The sequence below is a fragment of the Calidris pugnax genome, unplaced genomic scaffold (assembly GCF_001431845.1).
Source record: "Calidris pugnax isolate Ruff unplaced genomic scaffold, ASM143184v1 scaffold144, whole genome shotgun sequence".
In the NCBI taxonomy this organism is placed as follows: domain Eukaryota; kingdom Metazoa; phylum Chordata; class Aves; order Charadriiformes; family Scolopacidae; genus Calidris; species Calidris pugnax.
The window spans coordinates 88,543-108,272 of NW_015090911.1; the positions used below are offsets into that span (position 1 = coordinate 88,543).

Sequence of the window (19,730 nt, forward strand, 5' to 3'; positions counted from 1 at the left end):
GTGGGGTGTGCAGGCCCCGCCGTCGGCGGGAGGCCCAGCGGGGCGGCGAGGCGAGGCAAGACGAGGCGGGGGTGCCCATACCTTGAAGTATCCCCCCTCGTAGAGGGTGTTGGGGGGCCCGAAGATCGCCACCTCCCAGTTGTAGAGGTCGGACTCGTCGACCAGGGTGATGCGGAAGCCTTCCACCGGCTCCTCCTGCAGCGACTTCAGCTCCAGCATCAGCGCCTTCTGCGAGCTGCTCATCTGCTGCTGGGCCATGGCGCGGCCCACGCCCCCCCCCACCGCCGCCGCCGACCCGGAGCTCCCGCTGTCTCTGCCGCCGCCGCCGCTGCCCCGCGGGCCCCCCGCCCCTCCCCGCGCTGACGGCCACCGCCGCCGCCGCCACTTCCTTTTGTGACGGCGCCCCGCTCGCCGCTGACCTCAGCGCGCCGCGCCGCGCCACGCCCCGCCGCGGGCCACGCCCCCACCGGCGCCCTTAAAGGGGCAGCGCGCCCACCACTCGCGCGCGCGTGTTGGAGGGGGTTGGGGGGCGGAGCTTCAGGCCGCTTCCCCCGGTCTCTCGCCCACCCCCACCTCGGCGCGACCCGGCCCCACGGGAGGAAAGGCGCGGAGGGGCACGGGCGTCCCACGCTGCCAGACAACTACGGTGACAAAAAAGCCCGATTTTTTGTTTTGGTTTTTTTTTTTTTTGTACAAAGGGTTGTTTTTTTGACCAGTGGCCGTGCGTGACCCCGCGCCCCCTGAGAATCCCGCAGCGACTCCCACGCAGCAGGAGCGGGGGGGACAGGGACAGTTATACACACACACACACACCCCCCCCAACAACCACCCCCCGCCCCGTTCCCCTCCCACGGGGTTGTGTCTCTGTGTGTGGGGGTGTGTATTTTCACGTGTTTCCACGGGCACGCGAGGTCCTACAGGCATTTAAAAAAAAAAAAAAAAACGCAATTTCGAGCCTTTCTCCTGTTCCCCGGTGCGGGGAAAGGGAGAACAGTTTGCAAGGGGTAGGGGGGGAAGCGAGGTACATCCACCCGTGAGCGTGGCCTCCACGCACAACCCCAATATTATTCGTTGTAAAAAAAAATAAATAAGGAAAAAGCGACGGAGCGGTTGTCCGGGAGGACGGACGGACGGACAGACAGCGCAGCCCCAGGGGGCGCGGATCCTGCGCTTCCCCCTTGGAAGCCTGACGGCGGGCGGCGGGGGGGAGTTAGGGGGGTTGCGGGTGGAAGCCGGACCCCTTAATGTCACCCGGAAGAGGGGAAATAACGAGGAGGTGACAGCCCTGACGGGGCGAGGCTGAAGCGTTGTTCCTCCGACTGAAGAACTCAGGCGGTTCTAGCAGGAATAATTTAAATAACTCTGAGGCTCTGACGACGAGTTCTGACTGTCCTGTCCCGCCCCGTCCCGTCCCGTCCCCCTCCAAAAACACTGGGGGTGTCTGAAGGAAATCACTGCTCTCTGGGGTGGAATGATGGAAAGACCCTAAGATGCTGCTGCTTGTATAGAGAGGAGGATTGAGGAGTTGATTTACTTTAGGAATGAATTAGATGAAGAAAGCGATGGAGGACAGCAGGAACCAGGGGAGAGCCAGCAGGGGCAGTCCAGACGGCAGGGACCGACAGCAGGGAACACTTATTTCATGGGATGTGGGACTCGCTGCTGCGGGGTGTTGCTCCATCCACCAACTCGGTGACGTTCAGAGGGGCAGGACATTTATTTTAGACAATAACAGGAGTTACCGCGTAGAAAGGTATGGGATTCTTTGGACACCTCATGTTTGTGATATCTTGGAACCCATTTCTGCTTGGCATTTCCTCCATCCTTCTGCACGTGACAGGGCTTAGTCCACCTCCCAGAGGCTCCCGCTCCTTGGAGAAACAGGTTGGATGGTCCGTCCCATCATCTCCACATCCCTGCATAGCTTTGACCCTCTCTGTTCCCTCTGTCACCTCTCACTGCTTTCCCATCCTGAGCAGTCCCATGGGCATGGGTGACCATTTAGACCAACCTCCTTTTCCAGAGCCATGGACTTTCCTGAAGGCACAGGTCTGACAGCAGGAGCTCCCTGCACTGGTGGGGGACCATGCGGCTGGGACAGCCTGTGCTACAGATGGACCTTGAAGTGTCTACCTGGCACTTGGCAGCCACCACTCCTTCTCCAGACCCTTGCCCAGGGAGGAGAGCAGGACGCAGATGGTTTTCCCTGTGCACCAGCTGTTACCAGGACCAATTTGCTGTCGGCCGGTGGCGAGCAAAGCATCCTCCTGTTCATCACTGTAGCTGCTCTGCTTGCCCTCCTCCTGCCTCTTGGGCTTGCCCCAAGGAGACCCCCATCACCTTCTCCAAAGATGTTCCAGAGCCAGTACTGGTACCCAGTCCAGGGCGTGCAAGTGCCTACAGGCTGTACTCACTCGGACTCAGTGATCTTAAAGGTCTTTTCCAACCTAAATGATTCTATGATTCTAAATACTCCAGCTTGACACGTCAGGGGGACAGGCCCTTGCAAAATCCCAACTGGCCCTAGAAACTGTCCCTGCAGAGACTGGCACGGGTTTTGTCGTGGGCTGGGCTGAGCTCTCATTCACTGCCATGGAGGGAATCTGGAGGAACATCCCTCCTCCATCCCCGGCTTGCCCGGGCTGTGCTGTGAAAGGGTGTGTGTTTCTGTACGCACAGGCACAGGTCACCCGCCATCGCTCGCTTCTTACCACCCTGGAGCGAGTCATATTTACAGAAAGCTGCTTAATTCTGCTCCCACATCCTCAGCCCGGGGGCTGGATGGCAGCATCACAAACGCTTGCATGGCCAAAGTGCTGTTGGTTGGAGGAGCTCCTTGGCGGCTGTGTTGTACCATGCTGGGTGTGTTTTCTGGTAGGAGATAAAGCTCCTACCAGAGTCTTGGGTTGATGGACATAATGTTTGGTCAATACGGGATCAAGCTGATGGGCAGGACATGTGGGCAGGAGCCAAGCTCTGACTTTGGTGCCAGACTTCCTGGGTGGCAGGTACTTCCATCACTGTTGGGTTTGGACAATCTTCTTTGGCTTCAACATCTGGGCCACATCTGGGAGGGTTCCAGACATGATGCGCTCAGCGGCGCTTCCTCCAGGAGAGAGAAAGCACTTTACCTCTGCCCACCACATCCCACCCAGCCCTGCAATGGGTGTCAGCAATGCATCTTTGGCTTCATCCCAGCCCTTCCCAGTCCCAAGAGCCCAGTCCCAGCTGCTCATTCCTGCTCCCTGCTCCGCAAACCCTATCAGCCCCATTCACACCTCCATCCCCACCTCCCAAACACCCAGGTTTAATGCCATGGCCACCATTCCCAAAGGCCCGAGATCCAGTGCTCTCTTCCAGCTGCCCTTCCACGTGCTGCCCCATGTTCACTGCTAATGAGTTTAATGAGGCATCCAACCTGCAGGGCCACACTGTGACCTTCCTCATGGATACCAGCCAGGAAGGGACCTGCCTGCTCTGCTCCATTAATGTGGTGTCCCAGCTCACCACACGGCTCGGAGGAAAATGTTGGGCTGATGGAACAGGCGGGAGCCAAGCCCTTTTGGGATTGAGCTGCCCCTATTTCTGTGTCAATGGGAACCCCGTTCCTTGCAGCCAGCCTCCAGAGCGGGCTTTGTCTGAACACTGGGAGAGATGGGAGAAGCAAAGTTTGGAGCTATTCAGGACTTATCTCCGCCTGCTGCCTGCCTCGAATGTTAACGAAAGAGGTAATCATGCAAGGCAGAAAGTAAAGAAAGCCCTGGTGTATTCAATAGGGCAGGTTGAAATTTTTCATCAGGCCTGCTTTTTAAAGAGAATATTGGTCTTTTTTCGCCCCTAATTTTTTTTTCCCCTCTCTCTGACAAAAGCATACGCTGCTCATGGAAAATAAAAGCTGTTGAAGCAACAGAGCACCTGGAAGCCCAGGCAGCCCCCTCCAGGGCTCCTGCCTGCATTTCTGCTCATGCTCCCAGGGAAGCTCAGCTGGTTGGCCTAGTGCCCCCTTCCCTTGGCCCACTCTGCCCCAAGATGGACCTAACTTTTTGATTTAACATACGGCATTTCTCCCTTCTAGTCAGCTCCAATATCCTGCAATGAAAGGCTGAAGCCTTCTCCTCCTCCTCCTTTAGCTGCCCTCCCATGGATGGTCACTGCCTGCCTGCGCGCAGGGCTGTCCGTGGGGTGTGCTGTGCCACAAGCCATTTTGTTCCCTCCTCATCACCAATTTTGGTTTCACCTGAAGGAATCGGTTTGTTCTTTGGGCTCAGAGAACAAGAAATAGGGGCTGGTGTAGGAACACATGGCTCCAGGAAGGGCAAGCCTCTCCAGGAGAGGAGGATGCTACACATGCCATCAATTCAGCCCCTGGCAGCAGAACGTGTCACTGTAAAGTGGACCTCAAGATGCCACTAATGCCTTATGTAAATCTAAGATGAAAACTTCAAGTCCTTTCTGCTTTGTTCTCATCATCTATTTTTAATATCTCTCTTCCTCTTCTCTTTCCTCCTTCCTGTGAGCTGCATTCATGCAGGATGACAAACTGAGAGGTGATTCCTCTGCTTAGCAACAGCAGAAGCTTTGAAAATGCAAATGGCATCTTGATGTCACATTAGAGGTTTACTGCCCTGTGAGCTGGCAGAGAGAGGGGACAAGAGGTGGGAAGGTGGGGCAGGTCCCACCTATGTGACTCTGTTCTTGGGGCAGGATGATCTCGCGTGATATTCTTCAGTGCTTTATCCAATTTCTTTCTTGAGTGGCTCAAAGGATCAGACATCTGCTCCTTCCCCTAGGGAACCGGAGTCGCCTGGGCTAAAAGACAAGACTATCTCCTCTCCTGCTGCCTCCTCCCTACTCCTCTGCTCTGGCAAGGCACTGGTAGGGATCCTGGGGACTCTGGGCTGGACTTCAACACTGTCTCACTAGTGGCACATCAAATGGATGCTCCTGTGATGGAGAAGATCAGGGAGAGGGTAGGAGCTCTGTCCATGACCCCTACAAACCACTTAAAGCCCCACCAGGAACCCCTTGTAACTCCAACCACCAACAGCTATTCCTTGGGCTGTAATGAAGCAGTGCAGCACATCTGGAAGTCCACCTCATCACCATCCTGCCCCAAGGCAGTTTCAATTTGCCCATAGCAGCCCAAGACATATTTGCCCAACCAGTTCTTTAATATTTGTCCTTCAAACTGCCCAAAGTGGAGATTCACTTCCTCCTAGGTCAACATGTCTCTGGGCTCAGCTCACCTCCTTTTTAGAAAGCTGGTGGGTGCCCCCCCAGCCTGGATCTCATCCCATTTCTTCTTGTCCAGACCATTATGGGGATATGGAAGATAGAGGGAGGGGCCAGGATTATTTCTTCCATCTCCTTCCAGACGTGCTGGTGCCCAGGCTGAATGCAGATCTCCATCCAAGCCCATACTACTGTTGGCAGCCCATCATTCCCACCAGAGTAGAACAGGCTGCCTGTGGGCTGAGGGGAAACACCACTTTGGGCTTTGCAGGCTGGTTTCTCAGCTCTGGAGGAACCAGTGACAGAGGAATCTGGGGTTACATCTATTATTTGTACCAGATACCTCAGTACTGGAGGGCAGAGAAGCACCAGGGTGATGGATCTCAGCCCAGGTACTAATGCTTGTTGCCAAGGAAAGATTTTGATTTCCCCCCAAAACTCCCTGAGCATTTAACAAGGGAAATCAAAGTGCAATTATCTGCTGTGCTGTCCAGGTGAGCAACGCAGCATTACTGCACGGGCCGATCCTCACCTCCCAAAAAAGAGAATGGGCGTACAAGAGTCCTGGCCTTCACACTGGCACCTATATAGGTTGCTGTATCTGGGGAGCAGAGCATGCCTCAAGGGAAGCAACTGCGAGTCTTTGAGAACTAAAGTTTGTCCGCCATTCACCTTTTGGCTCTTTTTCACCTAAAAATGGGGCAAGCCAGTCCTCAGGCAGAACTCAGCACAGGGATGAGAAGATGCTTTTGAGCATCAGTCAGCAGCATCTGGGTTAATGGGAGCCTCCTGCATCAAAGTAGCCACCAGCAGAGAAATGCAAAGTTTGAAAGGTTCAGAACAAAGCAGAAGAAAAATGAAGAGGAAAAAAAAATCTTTAGTGGAGTTTTTTTAAACTTTATTTTGATTTGCTCTTTTTCCTGCTTGTTTAAATTTGAATGGAATAAAGTCGTCCTTCTTTTTTTTTCTTTTACTTTTTTTTTTTTTTCTTTTTTTTTTTTTTCTTTTTTTTTTTTTTCTTTTTTTTTTTTTTCTTTTTTTTTTTTTTCTTTTTTTTTTTTTTCTTTTTTTTTTTTTTCTTTTTTTTTTTTTTCTTTTTTTTTTTTTTCTTTTTTTTTTTTTTCTTTTCCCCTTTTCTACTCTAGTTTGCTCTTTTAAAATGGATGAAGTCCATGCCAGGGGTTTGATAAAAGAGTGCCATCAAAATGCCTGCTGCTGCTCTCATTCAGCTGATGAATAAATTATAAGCGCATTACAATGCTATTTCAGCTGTGATTCCAGGGCCTGGGGAGGGTGACGGGCTGTGACCTTATGCCTGTCAGACAGTGGTTTGCATTTCCAAAGAGTTTGTGTAACCAACTGTTCAGGTCATCTTACGCCTCCCGTTCTGGGCTCAGCGTGCAGAAATATCTGAGCCTGTTCAACCTGCCAGCTACAGGGACAATCCTCCAGCTGCACACAGCAGCGGTGGTACGTGCTGTGGTCCTCAGGGGCTCCTGATCCCATTTCTGTTGAAGCCTGGAGGGACTGTTGTCACCCTCCAAAGCAGCAGTCTGGGGGATGTACTGCTTTATTGATGGGGCTGTAACTGAAATATCCGTATCATTTGGTGCCAGTTTCTGTGTCAGGGACTGGTGTTTCAGGTTATTCTTGGTGCACACAGTGTCCCTGTCTCAAGCATTACAGTGTGGCTGAGATAGCCCAGCTGTCAGCATCACTGGCCTGAGGTGGTGTTGGACCCTGGCTGTGTCTGGGAGAGGCAAGAACCTCAGCTGACATCCCCAGTGCTTCAGTTTCACCTCTGCTCTGCAGGACGGTCCTTCCCTTGAGAGTGGGTGACCCTCCAGCAGGGACTGCTGGCTGTCCCCATTCCTGGGGCTGAGCCACTGGCAGCGGGGTGAAGGAGCTGGAACCCACACAGCAGCAGCAGCCCTCATGAGCTGGTGGGACTCATGAGTGAGTCCCTCAGATCCTGGTTTTAGCTTCAGAGCAGCAGGCTTCTTGTATTTGGGCAGAAGCCATGGTGAGATGGGACAGAATTTTGCAGGAGGTGAGTGAGGGGGAGGATGAAACTTTTCTGGGTCTCCCACCACTCCTGGTTCAGGGACTGGGTGCACATCAACACCATGATCTGTGCCGGGCCGGGACCTTTCACTTCCAGTGTATTATGAGCTGCTATCAGCTGAGCTTACAAGTGCTCTCGCTCACTGCCGTACTTCTGGTGGTCTCCCTGGGCTGGTCTCCAGCAGCAATGCAGTCATCTTCTGCCAGCAGCTCCATTAAAATGCACGGCCAGCCAGGCTTAGCTGAAGATGCACAGTGCAGGTCCTGCCCAGGGCCCTGAAAACCGACCACAAAGAAGAGTGTCTATTAGGAAACAGAGGGAGGGCCAAGTGAGTTGAGATGGATCTTGTTTTGCTGAGGCTGAATTTGGCCTTTTCATGACCCTTCCCACAACAAATATGAACAGATTCAGAGAAAGGAAACCAAACTGCAGTGTAAGCACCAAGCCCCAGGCACAGCCAACTGGCTTGGGTGGCTGAACAGCAGAGAGACTCACTTGGGTCAGGAGGTCCAGAGATGGTATGGAGCAGGAGATGTTCCCTTAGAGCCTCCACCTCCAGCCTCCTATAAAAATCATAGAATCATAGAATCATTAGGTTGGAAAAGACCTTTTAGATCATTGAGTCCCACTCTTAATCTAACACTGCCAATTCCCACTAAACTATATCCCTAAGTGCCACATCTACATGTTGTATTTTTAAATAACCTCCAGAGATGGTGACTCAACCACTTCCCTGGGTGGCCTTTCCCAATCCTTGACAACCCTTTCAGTGAAGAATTTTTTTCTCATTTCCAATCTAACCCCCCCCCGTCAATGAGATGTTCTTCTGAAAGAACTGCTTAGAGGGTTCATGTGGTCAATGCAATGTCTCATTCATCTGTAGGCACAGGTAGGCTATGAGCTCTGGAAACCACACCATGGTGGGTGTGAATTCCTGCTCAGCAGCACTGGGCTGGATAGAGAGGAACACCGTTACATCAGCCCTGCAAACTCCTCTGTGTGCCTGAGCATGGTAAGCAGGAGGCTGAACTTTTCTGCAGGAGCCTGAATCACCAGGAGAGTAATTAATGCAAATTTCACAGACAGGCAAACAAGTCTGGAGAAGCCTCACAGCTTGGCCTGAACGCACTGAGCAGTGCAGTCATCTCCACCCTGGGGCTTGCCATCCTGTGGAAACTTGGGAAGAGCTTCTAAGGGGTCTGGGTAAAAACAACCAGAAACCCACTGGTCTGATTTCACAAGGCCAAAACCCTCCAGTGTTGTCCAAGAGAGATGCTCACTTGTCCTCCTGGAGAAAGGAGGGTATGAGCAACTCAACGCCACCCTGCAGGGACGAGGGCTCAGGGGCCAGTAGGTGGAGGTTGAAGGTCTGCTTCTCAGCTCCACCAGTTCCCCTGCATCCATGTCCCCTCCAGCCACCCCTTGCTGGTCCCTTTTGCTTCACCAGCACCCTGTTGTAGACCCTGGGGCAATACCAGTTATTTCCCTGCCCTGTTTTTGTGGCTGTGGCTGGAGGGCTCAGCTCTGTGAGAGGGTCCCTGGGGGAGCTGTGGATAGAGCAGAGGGTGGCTGTGCCCTGTAGCTGCTGTGCCTCAGTGCCTTGCTATGCCAACATCTCAATCCCCATCTACAGCCACCCCCAGGGCCAGGTAAACCTCCTCCAGGCTTGTTTATCTGCCAGGAGATTTCCATTAATTACCCACATGCTTCTCCATCCTGCAAGAAACTCCTTGGCCACACCACCTTGAAGCTCTCAATGCATGGTTGGTTTGGTACACCCCATGTCCTTGTGCCATCCAGCACATCTCAGCATCCTCTGCCTGGTCTGTAGGGTGGGTTATTCTTCTTTTCTGAACCTTGGCTGTCGATTCAAGGGCTGGCAGAGCACAAAGGGAGCCAGCACCAGGCTGCACGCTTGCATCTGGGTGTGCATCAGGGCCAGTCCTCTGTGCAGGAGCATCCCAGCTTTAAAGGTGGAGAAGGCTCTGGTGCTGCCCCAACCATCAGCCAGGGATTTTATCTTGAATGGGTTTCTTTTGTCTTCACGCAGATTCCCAAGGGTCTACAAGAGTAGGAGGCAGGGAGTTTAAGAGCTGGCTGCAGCCTGGTCCTGTCTGGTCTGTGCTCTCCCATATCTCTGAGATGATCTAAGGACCTTTCCTTGCTCTAGACCTGGGGAAGAAAACAAAGCTGAAAGTATTTGCCAGCTGGCGGGAGAGACCTAAAAAGGCAAGTTTTAGCTATTTCCCTCTTCCTGCTGCCCCTCTGGTGTGAGAGGGGTGTGAGTGGGGCAAAGCAGGGAAGCCCCCGTGGGGTGGAGGCCCGAAAGCATCTCCCTCCACATGGAAAACGTATGGAGCAGGGGCTGCAAAATGGGAACTGGAGGAAGCAGCAAGCACCTCACAGGGAACCAATCCTCATTGCATAGAAGCAGCCAAAATACCACGAATGCTGCACAACTTGTATAAAAGCTTTTCTCCATCTCAAGCATGTTCTTCTCTCGGCATCCATTTTTAATTTTTTTTTTTTTCTTTAAGTGCAGCACTAGTGAGCATTGCCAGGGCACTGAGATCCTTCTCTCAGCAGCAGAACACGTGCTCAACTTCAGAAATGCAGAGTTTTTCCCTAGAGTGAGACATGTTTTCATTTACCTGATCACTTATGAGCAAAAGAAATTAGAAGGGAGGGCTTAATAACATTGTTCCTAGCTTCTCGTCTAACAGTATAAAGCTGCTCCTTCCAAACCCATTTTCAAGCTTGACTTGATCATAAGGAATTTTTCTGTTGTTTTTTTGTTTGTTTTTTTTTTTTTCATATATGTGAAAATATTGTGGCATTCATTCTGCTACCTTACCCTCCTTTTTGTTTACACTCATCGACATCACATCTTTCACATATATATGAAATATATATACATTTATGCTACTTTCATATCTACTTGCTGTCTAAAAATTCACCAAAGCTGTCAGAGGATTTGATAAAAGAGCACAATGAAAATACCCTGCTGTTACTCTTAATAATCTGATGATTAATAAATAATAGAAAAAAATGCAAGCAATACTTCATCCCGGGCTCTCAGAGCGTAGGACATGGGAATATATATAACCTGTGACACTCCAAAGTCTTGGCAAAGCAGGAGAAAACAAGAGGCTTCTCACTTACTGACCTTGTTTCGTGGGCATCCAGTTGGTTATGTGGCCAGCAGTGTTTTATTGACATCGAAGATGGCTGCAGAGCAAGACCCAAGCCTGGAAGACTCATTGCTAACTGGCACTGGCTGCACAGGAGACACTTTGCACACAGAGAGAGAGATGGTAACGCTCTGCAATGCCCTTGGTGTGAGGATGGTATTCTTTCCATTCAGTGGATGCACAGTAATGTAGGGTTAATGGATGATTTTAAGACCTGGAAGCTATTTTGGTGGCAGAGGGCTTGACTCGTTCATAGACACAGCCCAAAAGATGGAAAGGTGCTACCATCTGTTGGGATGACTCTGAATCCTGCTCCTGCTGGTGCTTTCACCATCCACCTCTCAAGGCATCTTGGTCATGAAGACCATGAAGACATTGCAGGTGCTCACACCTTCAGAGCCTGACCCCACAGCTGGGCCTGGGGTGGCCAGGCTGGGCTGAGCCTGCTCAGGGGGTGGGAAAGCGATGGAAGATGGGTGAGGAGGGTTGTAAACACACTCAAGTGACTCGCACATGGGGTGTTGGAAAACACATATATCGGTCTGATTGTTGTTTAGTCTTACGTACTCAACACGTAGAACACCTGCACTTAGATAACATAGGTCTGTGATGGACTTAGAGGCACCTTATTGACCGTGCCTCAGATTCCTGCCCCCTTGTCGGAGAAGATCAAAGCACGGTGGAAAACTACGCCTGCTTGAGTGCCTGAAATACCGGTGAGAACACCGGGTTCTGACACCCTGTCACTGTCTCTCTCGCTATCAAGGCCTCTCTCGCTCCGTGGTGCCTCCATCCCTGGCTTGCGTGCCTCTGCCCGGCTGCTGCTTCAAAGGTTCCCCCATCTATGACATACTGAGATTAAATTCATGTTTTGCCTTTCGGCTTCGGTTCTGTGGTCGTTCCTGCGTCCTGCCTGTGTCGGCTCACACACAGTCTATATGTTAGTTGTTTTGAGTATTTTCCTTTTTTATCTTGTTTTTCTGCCTCACAGGAATGAAAAAGGAGATTTGGAAATTCTCACTGCCTGGTCATGGGCTGGTTTCCGTCTGCCCTCGACTTATCTCGAGGCCTTCAGGCTCGGTTTCTTGGCTCGAGAGCCGGCGGCTGGTGCTCTATCAAGGCACTGCATCGAGCGATTCCCCTGCTATCACCCTATCTCCAGGGACCTGCCTGCACGGGTCCTGCTGGGTGCTATCTCCTTTCCCCACCTGCCAGGTGCCTTGTGTCCCCCCCCCCCGTACCCCATACCTCCAGGAGATGCTTTGCACAGCACAGCAGGGAGATCTTGGGGCAGAATCATGCAAGTAGGTAACAAGCTTATCACAACTGATGCCGTGTATCAGTTCTGGGTGCTTCTATGTTCTTAAATATAGGAATGTCCCCCAACAGCCCGTCTAGCCTTTGTGGAAGTCCACCCTTGGAAGGGTGTAAGGACAAGTGATACTTCCCCAGAATATTTCCTCAACCTCCAACATTTTGTTGTGACTCAGACTACCTGAGTCAGAGGTGTCCTTGTACTTAATACTCCTTCAGTAGATTTTTCTCCCATGAATTTGTTTAGTTATTTTTGAGGCTTAGTAAATTTTAAGCATTTGCAACATCCTGTGACAAAAAGCTGCCCAATCTAATGGCCTGTTTGGGTGCAGAATCATTTCCTTTGGCTTGTTTTGATCCTGCCACCTGCTAGCTTTTTTTTATGCCCTCATTCTCATGGTGGACAAGATGATGAGTGGTCCTTTTCTATCCAGCCACACTCTGCCTCTTGTAATTTTGCAGGCTCTGCCATAACCTTTCCCATGGATGTCTTTTGGGGACAGAAGAGTCCCACCTTGAACAGCTGTTCGTCCTATGGACACAAAGACCTTATGGTCTTATGACCATCTAAAATTTTTTTCCCTTTTTTCTCCATCCCTTTAATAATAAGTCTTGGGTACACCCCCCCACCCTCACCCCACTCCCAGATTGCTTAAGAGGCAAATCAATGGAAAATGCCCCAAAGAAAGATGTCAGTCATCTCCCAGGTGACTTCAAATTGTCCTGTGCCCATTATTTCTCCCCTGGGCACTGCTGCTCTCCTCACCCAGACTGCAAGACCCGCTGCCTGGGGGATCTGTCTCTTTGTGTTTCCTCCTACTTCAGGCACAAGGGAGGCAAAGGAAACCCCAAATGACAGCAGAGCCATTCCTCTCCAACATAAAAATGTAATGCAGTAATCAGCCTGTTTCAGGACAGAGTTTGATCACCTGGGGGCCAGGAAGCCACCTTCTCATGACTTGGTAACCCACAGCAGGGCAGGATGGTGTATCCAAGCAAAAGCATCCAGCTGAGTCTCAAGGGTGCCTGTCACCACTTGGTCTGGGCATGTGGGATTTTTGGAACCCCATGGACGTTAGACAGCATAAAGCCCTCAGCTCCCTGTGCAGCCTCCAGCACTTTCTGGAACCAGCTGACCTCACCTCATGTTCCCCTGACTCACCTTGAGGCATGTCTAAGCCTTAGACACCCTGGGTGTCTAAGCAAGGACAGGTGATTCCTACTCTTTGAGCTCACACCAGACTAAAGGGCAGCAAAGCATATTTGCCCAGTTTTTGTTTTGGTGGAAGGACCCCCACATAGACCCCCAAGGGGTCTTCTCTGATGGGGAAGCCGTCTCTGATCTCAGCAGATGACAGCTCCAGCTCACAGAGCAGGCTTGCAGGGGCTGTAGGGGCCAGGAAATAGGGGTTCATCCCAGCCCAAAGCCAGAGTACTCCCCTCTGTCCTTCCAGCCCCAAAGCACCCTGTATGGTGAGACCGCATGCTTGGGACTCATCCCTGTGGAGAAGGAGGCCCAGGAGAGCAGCCTCAGCACCCACAGGGTAATACTTTTGCAAGATGTTCTTGGAGTGGAAGAGCTTTGAAGCTGGTTTCTGGTAGCACCCTCTCGTGTAGAGTCTCGGGTGGGTAGTAATGTGGTTCAGCACACCCTCTATCTTTCTCCCAGTAGAGGAAGTCTTTGGGCTTTCTCCTTCTCCCAGCTGAGCTGCCAAATTCCAGAACATCTCTTAAACACCCACATCTGGGGATGAATCTGCCTCCATGGGTTAAAAACAAATGAGGAGGGATCTGGCAAAGAGACAGACAACACAGTTGCATAATCTGTGTTTCTGTGAGAAGCAAAAGCAAAATGGAGAACTGTGAGGGAGTTTCCCAAAAGCCCATATCAGCTCTGACTCAGCTTTCCTGCACCTTGGCAGACCCTGCCACTGCCCTGCCTCCACTTCCCCACCGGGGGAGTGAGGATGGACCATACCTGTCTCAAAGAGTGACTGGAATGGCGGGGCTGGGACAAATGAAAAAAGGGCTAGAGCTGTTAAATCTGAGCCAAGTGTGCTTGAAGATTTCAATTAAGTCATCATCACCACCATCATCATCATCACCTCTGCTGACGTTTTCCCAGCACCATACAGGTTGGGTTTGGCTGAAAGGGAGGGAGGGCACTCATGCAGCCGGGCGCTTTGGCACTTGGATACCGACTGTCACCCTGGCTCATCCCGGTGTGGGGTGGCGGGCTGCGTGCCCATGTGTGATTTCCATTTGTGTGGAGTGAGGGGATGGATTGTGGTTTCTGCCTTGGGGTTGGTGTTCATGGACAATCTGAGCCCTGGGGTTGACCTTGTAGGACACAGGATAAGGTATTTTTGGCTGGCTTGGCCACCTGTGTGACAGTAGTCACGGGCTGTGTCATGGCATTGTAAATGTTTCAAAGGAAGTATGCACGTTATTTTGGGGAGTTTTGCCCTTTGTAAGATGTCACTGTTGAATTTTGATGGCCCTGTCTGCATAGCTGGTGTTGATGTGGGATTTCCCCAGGGGTGCATTAATGCCAACTTGCCACCCATTGGCACTTCTCAGGAAAGCAGGAGCTCTGGGATGCCATGCCAAGAAGATGATGGCACATAGAGCTTGGGGATGCTCACCCTTGGTGAGAAACTGGCTGGGAATGGCTTCACCTGGACTAGGATCCCTCACATTCCTAGGGATGTAGTCAGGGGAAGGATTCCTCAGATTCCCCAGGGGTTTCCAAGACGTGGGAATGAAACGTGGACAGAAGAGGGAACCTGGCAGTGGGTGGGCAGCTGGGACCACACTGTGGCTCTTGGGGCAAGGTGGTATGGTGGGAGGTGCGTGATGCCTGCGAGGGCAGGCAGAAGGTGTGGAATGCTATAAAATCCTTTTTTAGTATTAGTATTAGCATTGTAGGATGGGGCGTAATTAATGACTCACTAGGTGCTGAAATACTTTATTAAATAACCTGTTCTGGGAAAGGCGTCACTGGCCCTGCTGCAGGGCTGGCCAGGCTTCCCAGCTACCCCAGGGTGACACGTCCAGGGAGAAACCTGCCCTGGTGCCCCCCAGTCCCTCTAATGCCCCCCGGCACCCCCACCTCCCCAGGCCCCCCTGGCAGCTTCTTGCTGTGCCTCTGTGTGTGTGAGTGCATGTGGGGGTCCGTGTGTCTGTAGGTGTGTGTCTGTAGGTTTGCATGTGTGTGCATACGTGTATTTGTGTGTGCATATGTGTGTGTGTACATATGCACATGTAGGGGTGTGTAAGAGGTGTGTGTGCATATGTGTGTGTGCATGTGCGTGTGTATGACAGAATGGTTTAGGTTGGAAGAGACAGGCGTATGTGTACATGTGTATGTGCGTATCTACACGTGTGCATGTGTTTATGTGTGCACGCATGTGCATGCCTGTGTGTGCATGTCTGTCTAGAGGCATGTGTGTGAGTAGGGGTGTGTGTGTATATATCTATGTGTTCATCTGTGTGGATGCATGTGCAGTTGTATAAGTGTTTGTGTGTGTGTATGTGCACGTATGTATGTACAATCATAGAATCATAGAATGGTTTGGGTTGGAAGGGACCTCAAAGATCATCGAGTTCCACCCCCCCTGCCATGGGCAGGGACACCTCCCACCAGACCAGGTTGCTCAAAGCCCCATCCAGCCTGGCCTTGAACACCTCCAGGGATGGGGCATCCACAACTTCCCTGGGCAACCTGTTCCAGTGTCTCACCACCCTCATAGTAAAAAATTTCTTCCTGAGATCTAATCTGAATCTTTTTTCTTCCAATTTAAAACCGTTTCCCCTTGTCCTATCACTACACCTCCTGGCAAAGAGTCCCTCCCCAGCTCTTCTATAGGCCCCCTTCAGGTATTGAAAGGCTGCTATAAGGTCTCCCCGGAGCCTTCTCTTCTCCAGGCTGAACAATCCCAGCTCCCTCAGCCTGTCTTCACAGGAGAGGTGCTCCATCCCTCTGATCATCTTCATGGCCCTCCTCTGCACCTGATCCAGCCGGTCCATGTCCTTTCTGTGTTGAGGACTCCAAAGCTGTATTCCTCTGTGTGTGTGTGTATGTGTGCACATGCCCCATCCTGGAGGCTATGGGGTGAGTGCTTTTGCTGGGAAGCTGGGGGATGAAGGTGCTGGGGGGTGGCAGGCCGTTATTCAGCCCCCCTGGGGCCAGACCCTGAGCCTTTCTGCCACCGTGGCCAGGCGTTACACCCCAGGGGCTAAAGGGGGATGCTGAGGGGTTTCACAATGGGCGACCCACCTTGGACCTTCCAGTTATTCCCCAAGTGCTCGAGTCCCTCCTCTCCTGTTGATCTCAAGCAGCACAGGGATGTGACCTCGGGACCAGGGATGACCAGACTGGTTTTCCCAGCCCTCCTAAAAATCCTGTGCAGGGCTGTAATTACCCTCACCTTAAATCAGAGGTCAGCCCGGCACCGCAGGTGTGCCCACAGCCCTCGGAGGTGTCGGGCAGTGAATCACGTCTCGGGGAACAGTGCGGCATGGTGAAGATGGGGCACGATGAACTGGGAAGGGGGAGAGGAGCAGAGATGGACCACGAGTGCTCCTGGTCCTGTTGGGGGTGGGAGGGAAAGGGGAGAAACAGGAGCTCCTCTGGCCAAGGGGCTGTTTCTTTTGGGAACACAGAGGACAAATGCCTCACAAGTTAGGAGCTCATGCTGTGATTCGTACTCAGCCGAGTCACTGGGGCTGTGCACAAGAATTACTTGCAAAACCAGACAGGAGTTAAACATCTACGCTAACTGGAAGTGAATTTTGGAGAAAACCTGGGACACACAGGAGTGCAGGGCAGTGCATGCACAGGTTTGTAGGGGGTCATCTCCCTGCCTTGAGGGGCAGCCCGTGGTACCCAACCTGAGCCGCTGAGGTGGAGGAAGAAGCGATTTGGAGGTTACAGTGAGCAAAAATCCTCTCCTGGGATGCTCTGGAGAGGGCTGGGGGTGTTGCTGCTGGTGGCTGGGATTGAGAGAGGCTGAGATGCAGCAGCCGGGCAGGAGCTGCAATGAGCAGTAACAAGGACCAGCAGCCTGGTCTCATACCTACAGCTGTCACCCCTGTCCCCGCTGCAAGCGTCTGCGAGCAGGAGGTGGTCCCCAAATATAACAATGGGCCAGCTCAGCTCTTGGGAGACTGACCTTGGAAAATGGGAGCCCAACACCCCCCTGCAGGAGTCACAGTCCCCTGGTGACACAAAGCTCAGACCTGGCTTTCAGCAGGTTTCTCTGTGTGGAAGTTGTTAATATCACGAACATGGGGTATTGAGGGGGCTCTTGGCAATGACGCTGGTGGCCGTGCCCAGCTGGGGACAGGTGACACACAGGGTGATAACAGCCTTTTTTGGGAATAGAAACGATGCCTGGCATGGAACAGGAGCTGGGTACTGTGATTTCCCAGGCAGATGCCGGGGAGTGGCAGCACGTGGAAACGGGCTCTTGCAGGGTGAAAGCTGGGCAGGCACGGGCACCAGCGGAGGTGGCGTTGCTCTGCTTTCCCTGGCAGAGGTAAGGGTGACAGCCTGCCCTGCTCCCTCACAAGCCAGATGCAGCAAAGACCTTTTTCTTTTTTTCTCTCCAATACCCAGCCTGCTTATTTTTCCCCAAACCTGTATTTCCCACCAGTGCAGCCCACGAGCAGTGGGCTGATTTGGCTTTGGGGTTGTGTGTGGGGGACAGAGCTCAGCCCAATTCACTGGGGAGTTCTCTGAATTCCTACGTCTACCTTCAGGATGGATACGAGATCTACCCTCTCTCTTAACACAGAATCACATGGGGTTGGAAGGGACCTCTGGAGATCATCTAGTCCAACCCCCCTGCCAAAGCAGGTCCACCCACAGCAGGTTGCACAGCAACTTGTCCAGGTGGGTTTTGAATGTCTCCAGAGAAGGAGACTCCACCACCTCCCTGGGCAGCCTGTTCCAGGGCTCTGCCACCCTCAAAGTGAAGAAGTACCTCCTCATGTTTAGATGGAACTTCTTATATCCAAGTTTGTACCCATTTTCTCTTGTCCTATCCCTGGGCACCACTGAAAAAAGACCGGCCCCGTCCTCTTGACACCCACCCTTTAAGTATTTATAAATATTGATCAGATCCCCCCTCAGCCTTCTCTTCTCCAGACTAAAAAGACCCAAGTCCCTCAGCCTCTCCTCATAAGGGAGATGCTTCAGGCCCCTCATCATGCCAATGCATTTGCTCTTGAAGAGATCCTCATTACAGCATTCCTACAGTGCAGGAAAAAGAACCTGAGGGGTGGCCGGGGTTCAGGGAGAAAAATTTGGACCTGGCATGGAGAAGACACACTCCAGGCTTGGTTTACTATCCCAGAGCAGGGTCCTTCTGCAGAAGGACAGTCTCACCGGAGTCATAACACCCCCCCTGTTCCATGGTAGGGTGCAGAGAAATGAATTATCAACTGTCTACAGTTATGCAAAAGCCAGTCAAAGAGCTAGAAACAGAACTGAAATTAGACCTGAGTCCCAAACCCGTGTCCTCCGTTGAGGAACACACATTGGCTTGAATCGGGCTTTTAAATAGCCTGACAACCCAAATCCAGTAAGACCTGGGGTTCAGAGGTGTTTCTGTAAAGGGATATATATGTAAAGGCACATATAAATGTTATTTCCCCACTCTGGCAATCCACAGACGGGCAGCTGCTGGCCCAGCCCCTCTCATGGTGCCTGTTCCAGCCCCTATGGTAGCTGGCCAAGGCAGGTCAGGCTGCCGTGGCTTTGCTTTGTGCTCTCTGCAGGGCACGTACCAGATGTCTACCCCGATTAATCACGAAATACCAGAGCCCAGCTCTGTGGTGTACAGGCAGCTCCACGCTTGCCCTGCCCAGGATCAACCTGGCTGCGCTGCCTCCAGCCCGACTGCGTTGGAAAATAAAGCTCTTCTCTGGGTGCAGGAAATGCTACTCTGTCTTCAGATCGTCTCGAAAACGTCGAGTAACGCAGCGTTGTTCAAAAATCCTCACACTGGAAGGCACACACCTCTCTACTGCTGAGCCTCCTGAGGCTCAAAAACAGAGAGGGGTGGGTTTCCAGCTTTTTGTCAGAATCATATGTATTGTGCAAACTGCAGCTTATTTTACTACTACTATTGTTTAGATACAGCTGGCATCAGCTGCTCTGAGCCCAGCTGATGTGCTGGTTACCCACCAAACCCCCACAAACAGCCCCAAGCCAGGCTGAAAACTGGAGTCTGGTATGTTTATTAAACTCTGATATACTTCATCGCCCCTCCCCACCCTACAATTATTTTAAGGTCCCTTTAGCACACTATGTGAAAAACGCAGTGCCGCTTAAACCAGGGTCCCCAAGAGGCACAGCAGGCAGGCCCTGGTCCCTAGGGTAATGCCGGTTCCAGGCTGAGTTCGTCCTGCGGGGCGAGCCGGCTTGCGGCACCCTCACCGGGCTGCCCCGAGAACTGCAGCTTTGGGGTTAAAAGCTGTGAATCTGGCTTACAGGCCGTCAGGACAGGCGGCGGGGGGCAGCTCGGCGCACCATCCCAGCCAAGGGCTGGGGAAGGCCCGAGGAAGTCTGGGGAGGCCCAGCTGGAGGCCTGAGGCAGGAGGAGGCACCCCAGCGGGAGGAACCTGGCTCGCTGCCCCGCCACAGACCCCAGAGTCGGCGCCGGCCGCCCGGGGGAGACCCCCCTCTCCTCACCGCCATCCGGGGCGGAAACGACGCTGCCGTCAAGCAGCGCCGCGCAACTGCCGCAAAACGCGGCGCTCCCAGCACGACCTGCCGCGAAGGCGCTCGGCTCCGTGGGCGGGGCGGGAAGGCAAGGACGACCAATAGGAGCCTCGTTCCGGAACGCGCGACCAATGGGGAGCGGCGCCCGGCGGCCGGGGCGTGTGCGCGGCGCTGCACGTGGCGGCGGGGTCCACGCGCG

The 19,730-nt window shown here is 52.6% G+C and overlaps 2 protein-coding genes across 2 annotated transcripts in view; one reads left to right on the forward strand and one right to left on the reverse strand.

Annotated features, from left to right (window-relative positions):
• Positions 1-340, reverse strand: part of UBE2R2 (ubiquitin conjugating enzyme E2R 2) — a 53,325-nt gene extending 52,985 nt beyond the window's left edge. Inside the window, exon 1 of the mRNA XM_014949379.1 lies at positions 82-340. Coding sequence (XP_014804865.1) covers positions 82-258 — 177 coding nt within the window. The 5' untranslated portion in view covers positions 259-340. The remainder of the gene's footprint in view (positions 1-81) is intronic.
• Positions 257-19,730, forward strand: part of NOL6 (nucleolar protein 6) — a 48,687-nt gene continuing 29,213 nt past the window's right edge. The window contains exons 1-3 of the mRNA XM_014949367.1: positions 257-393; positions 11,480-11,595; positions 19,303-19,619. Of these exons, the coding sequence (XP_014804853.1) occupies positions 257-393; positions 11,480-11,595; positions 19,303-19,619 (570 nt within the window). The remainder of the gene's footprint in view (positions 394-11,479; positions 11,596-19,302; positions 19,620-19,730) is intronic.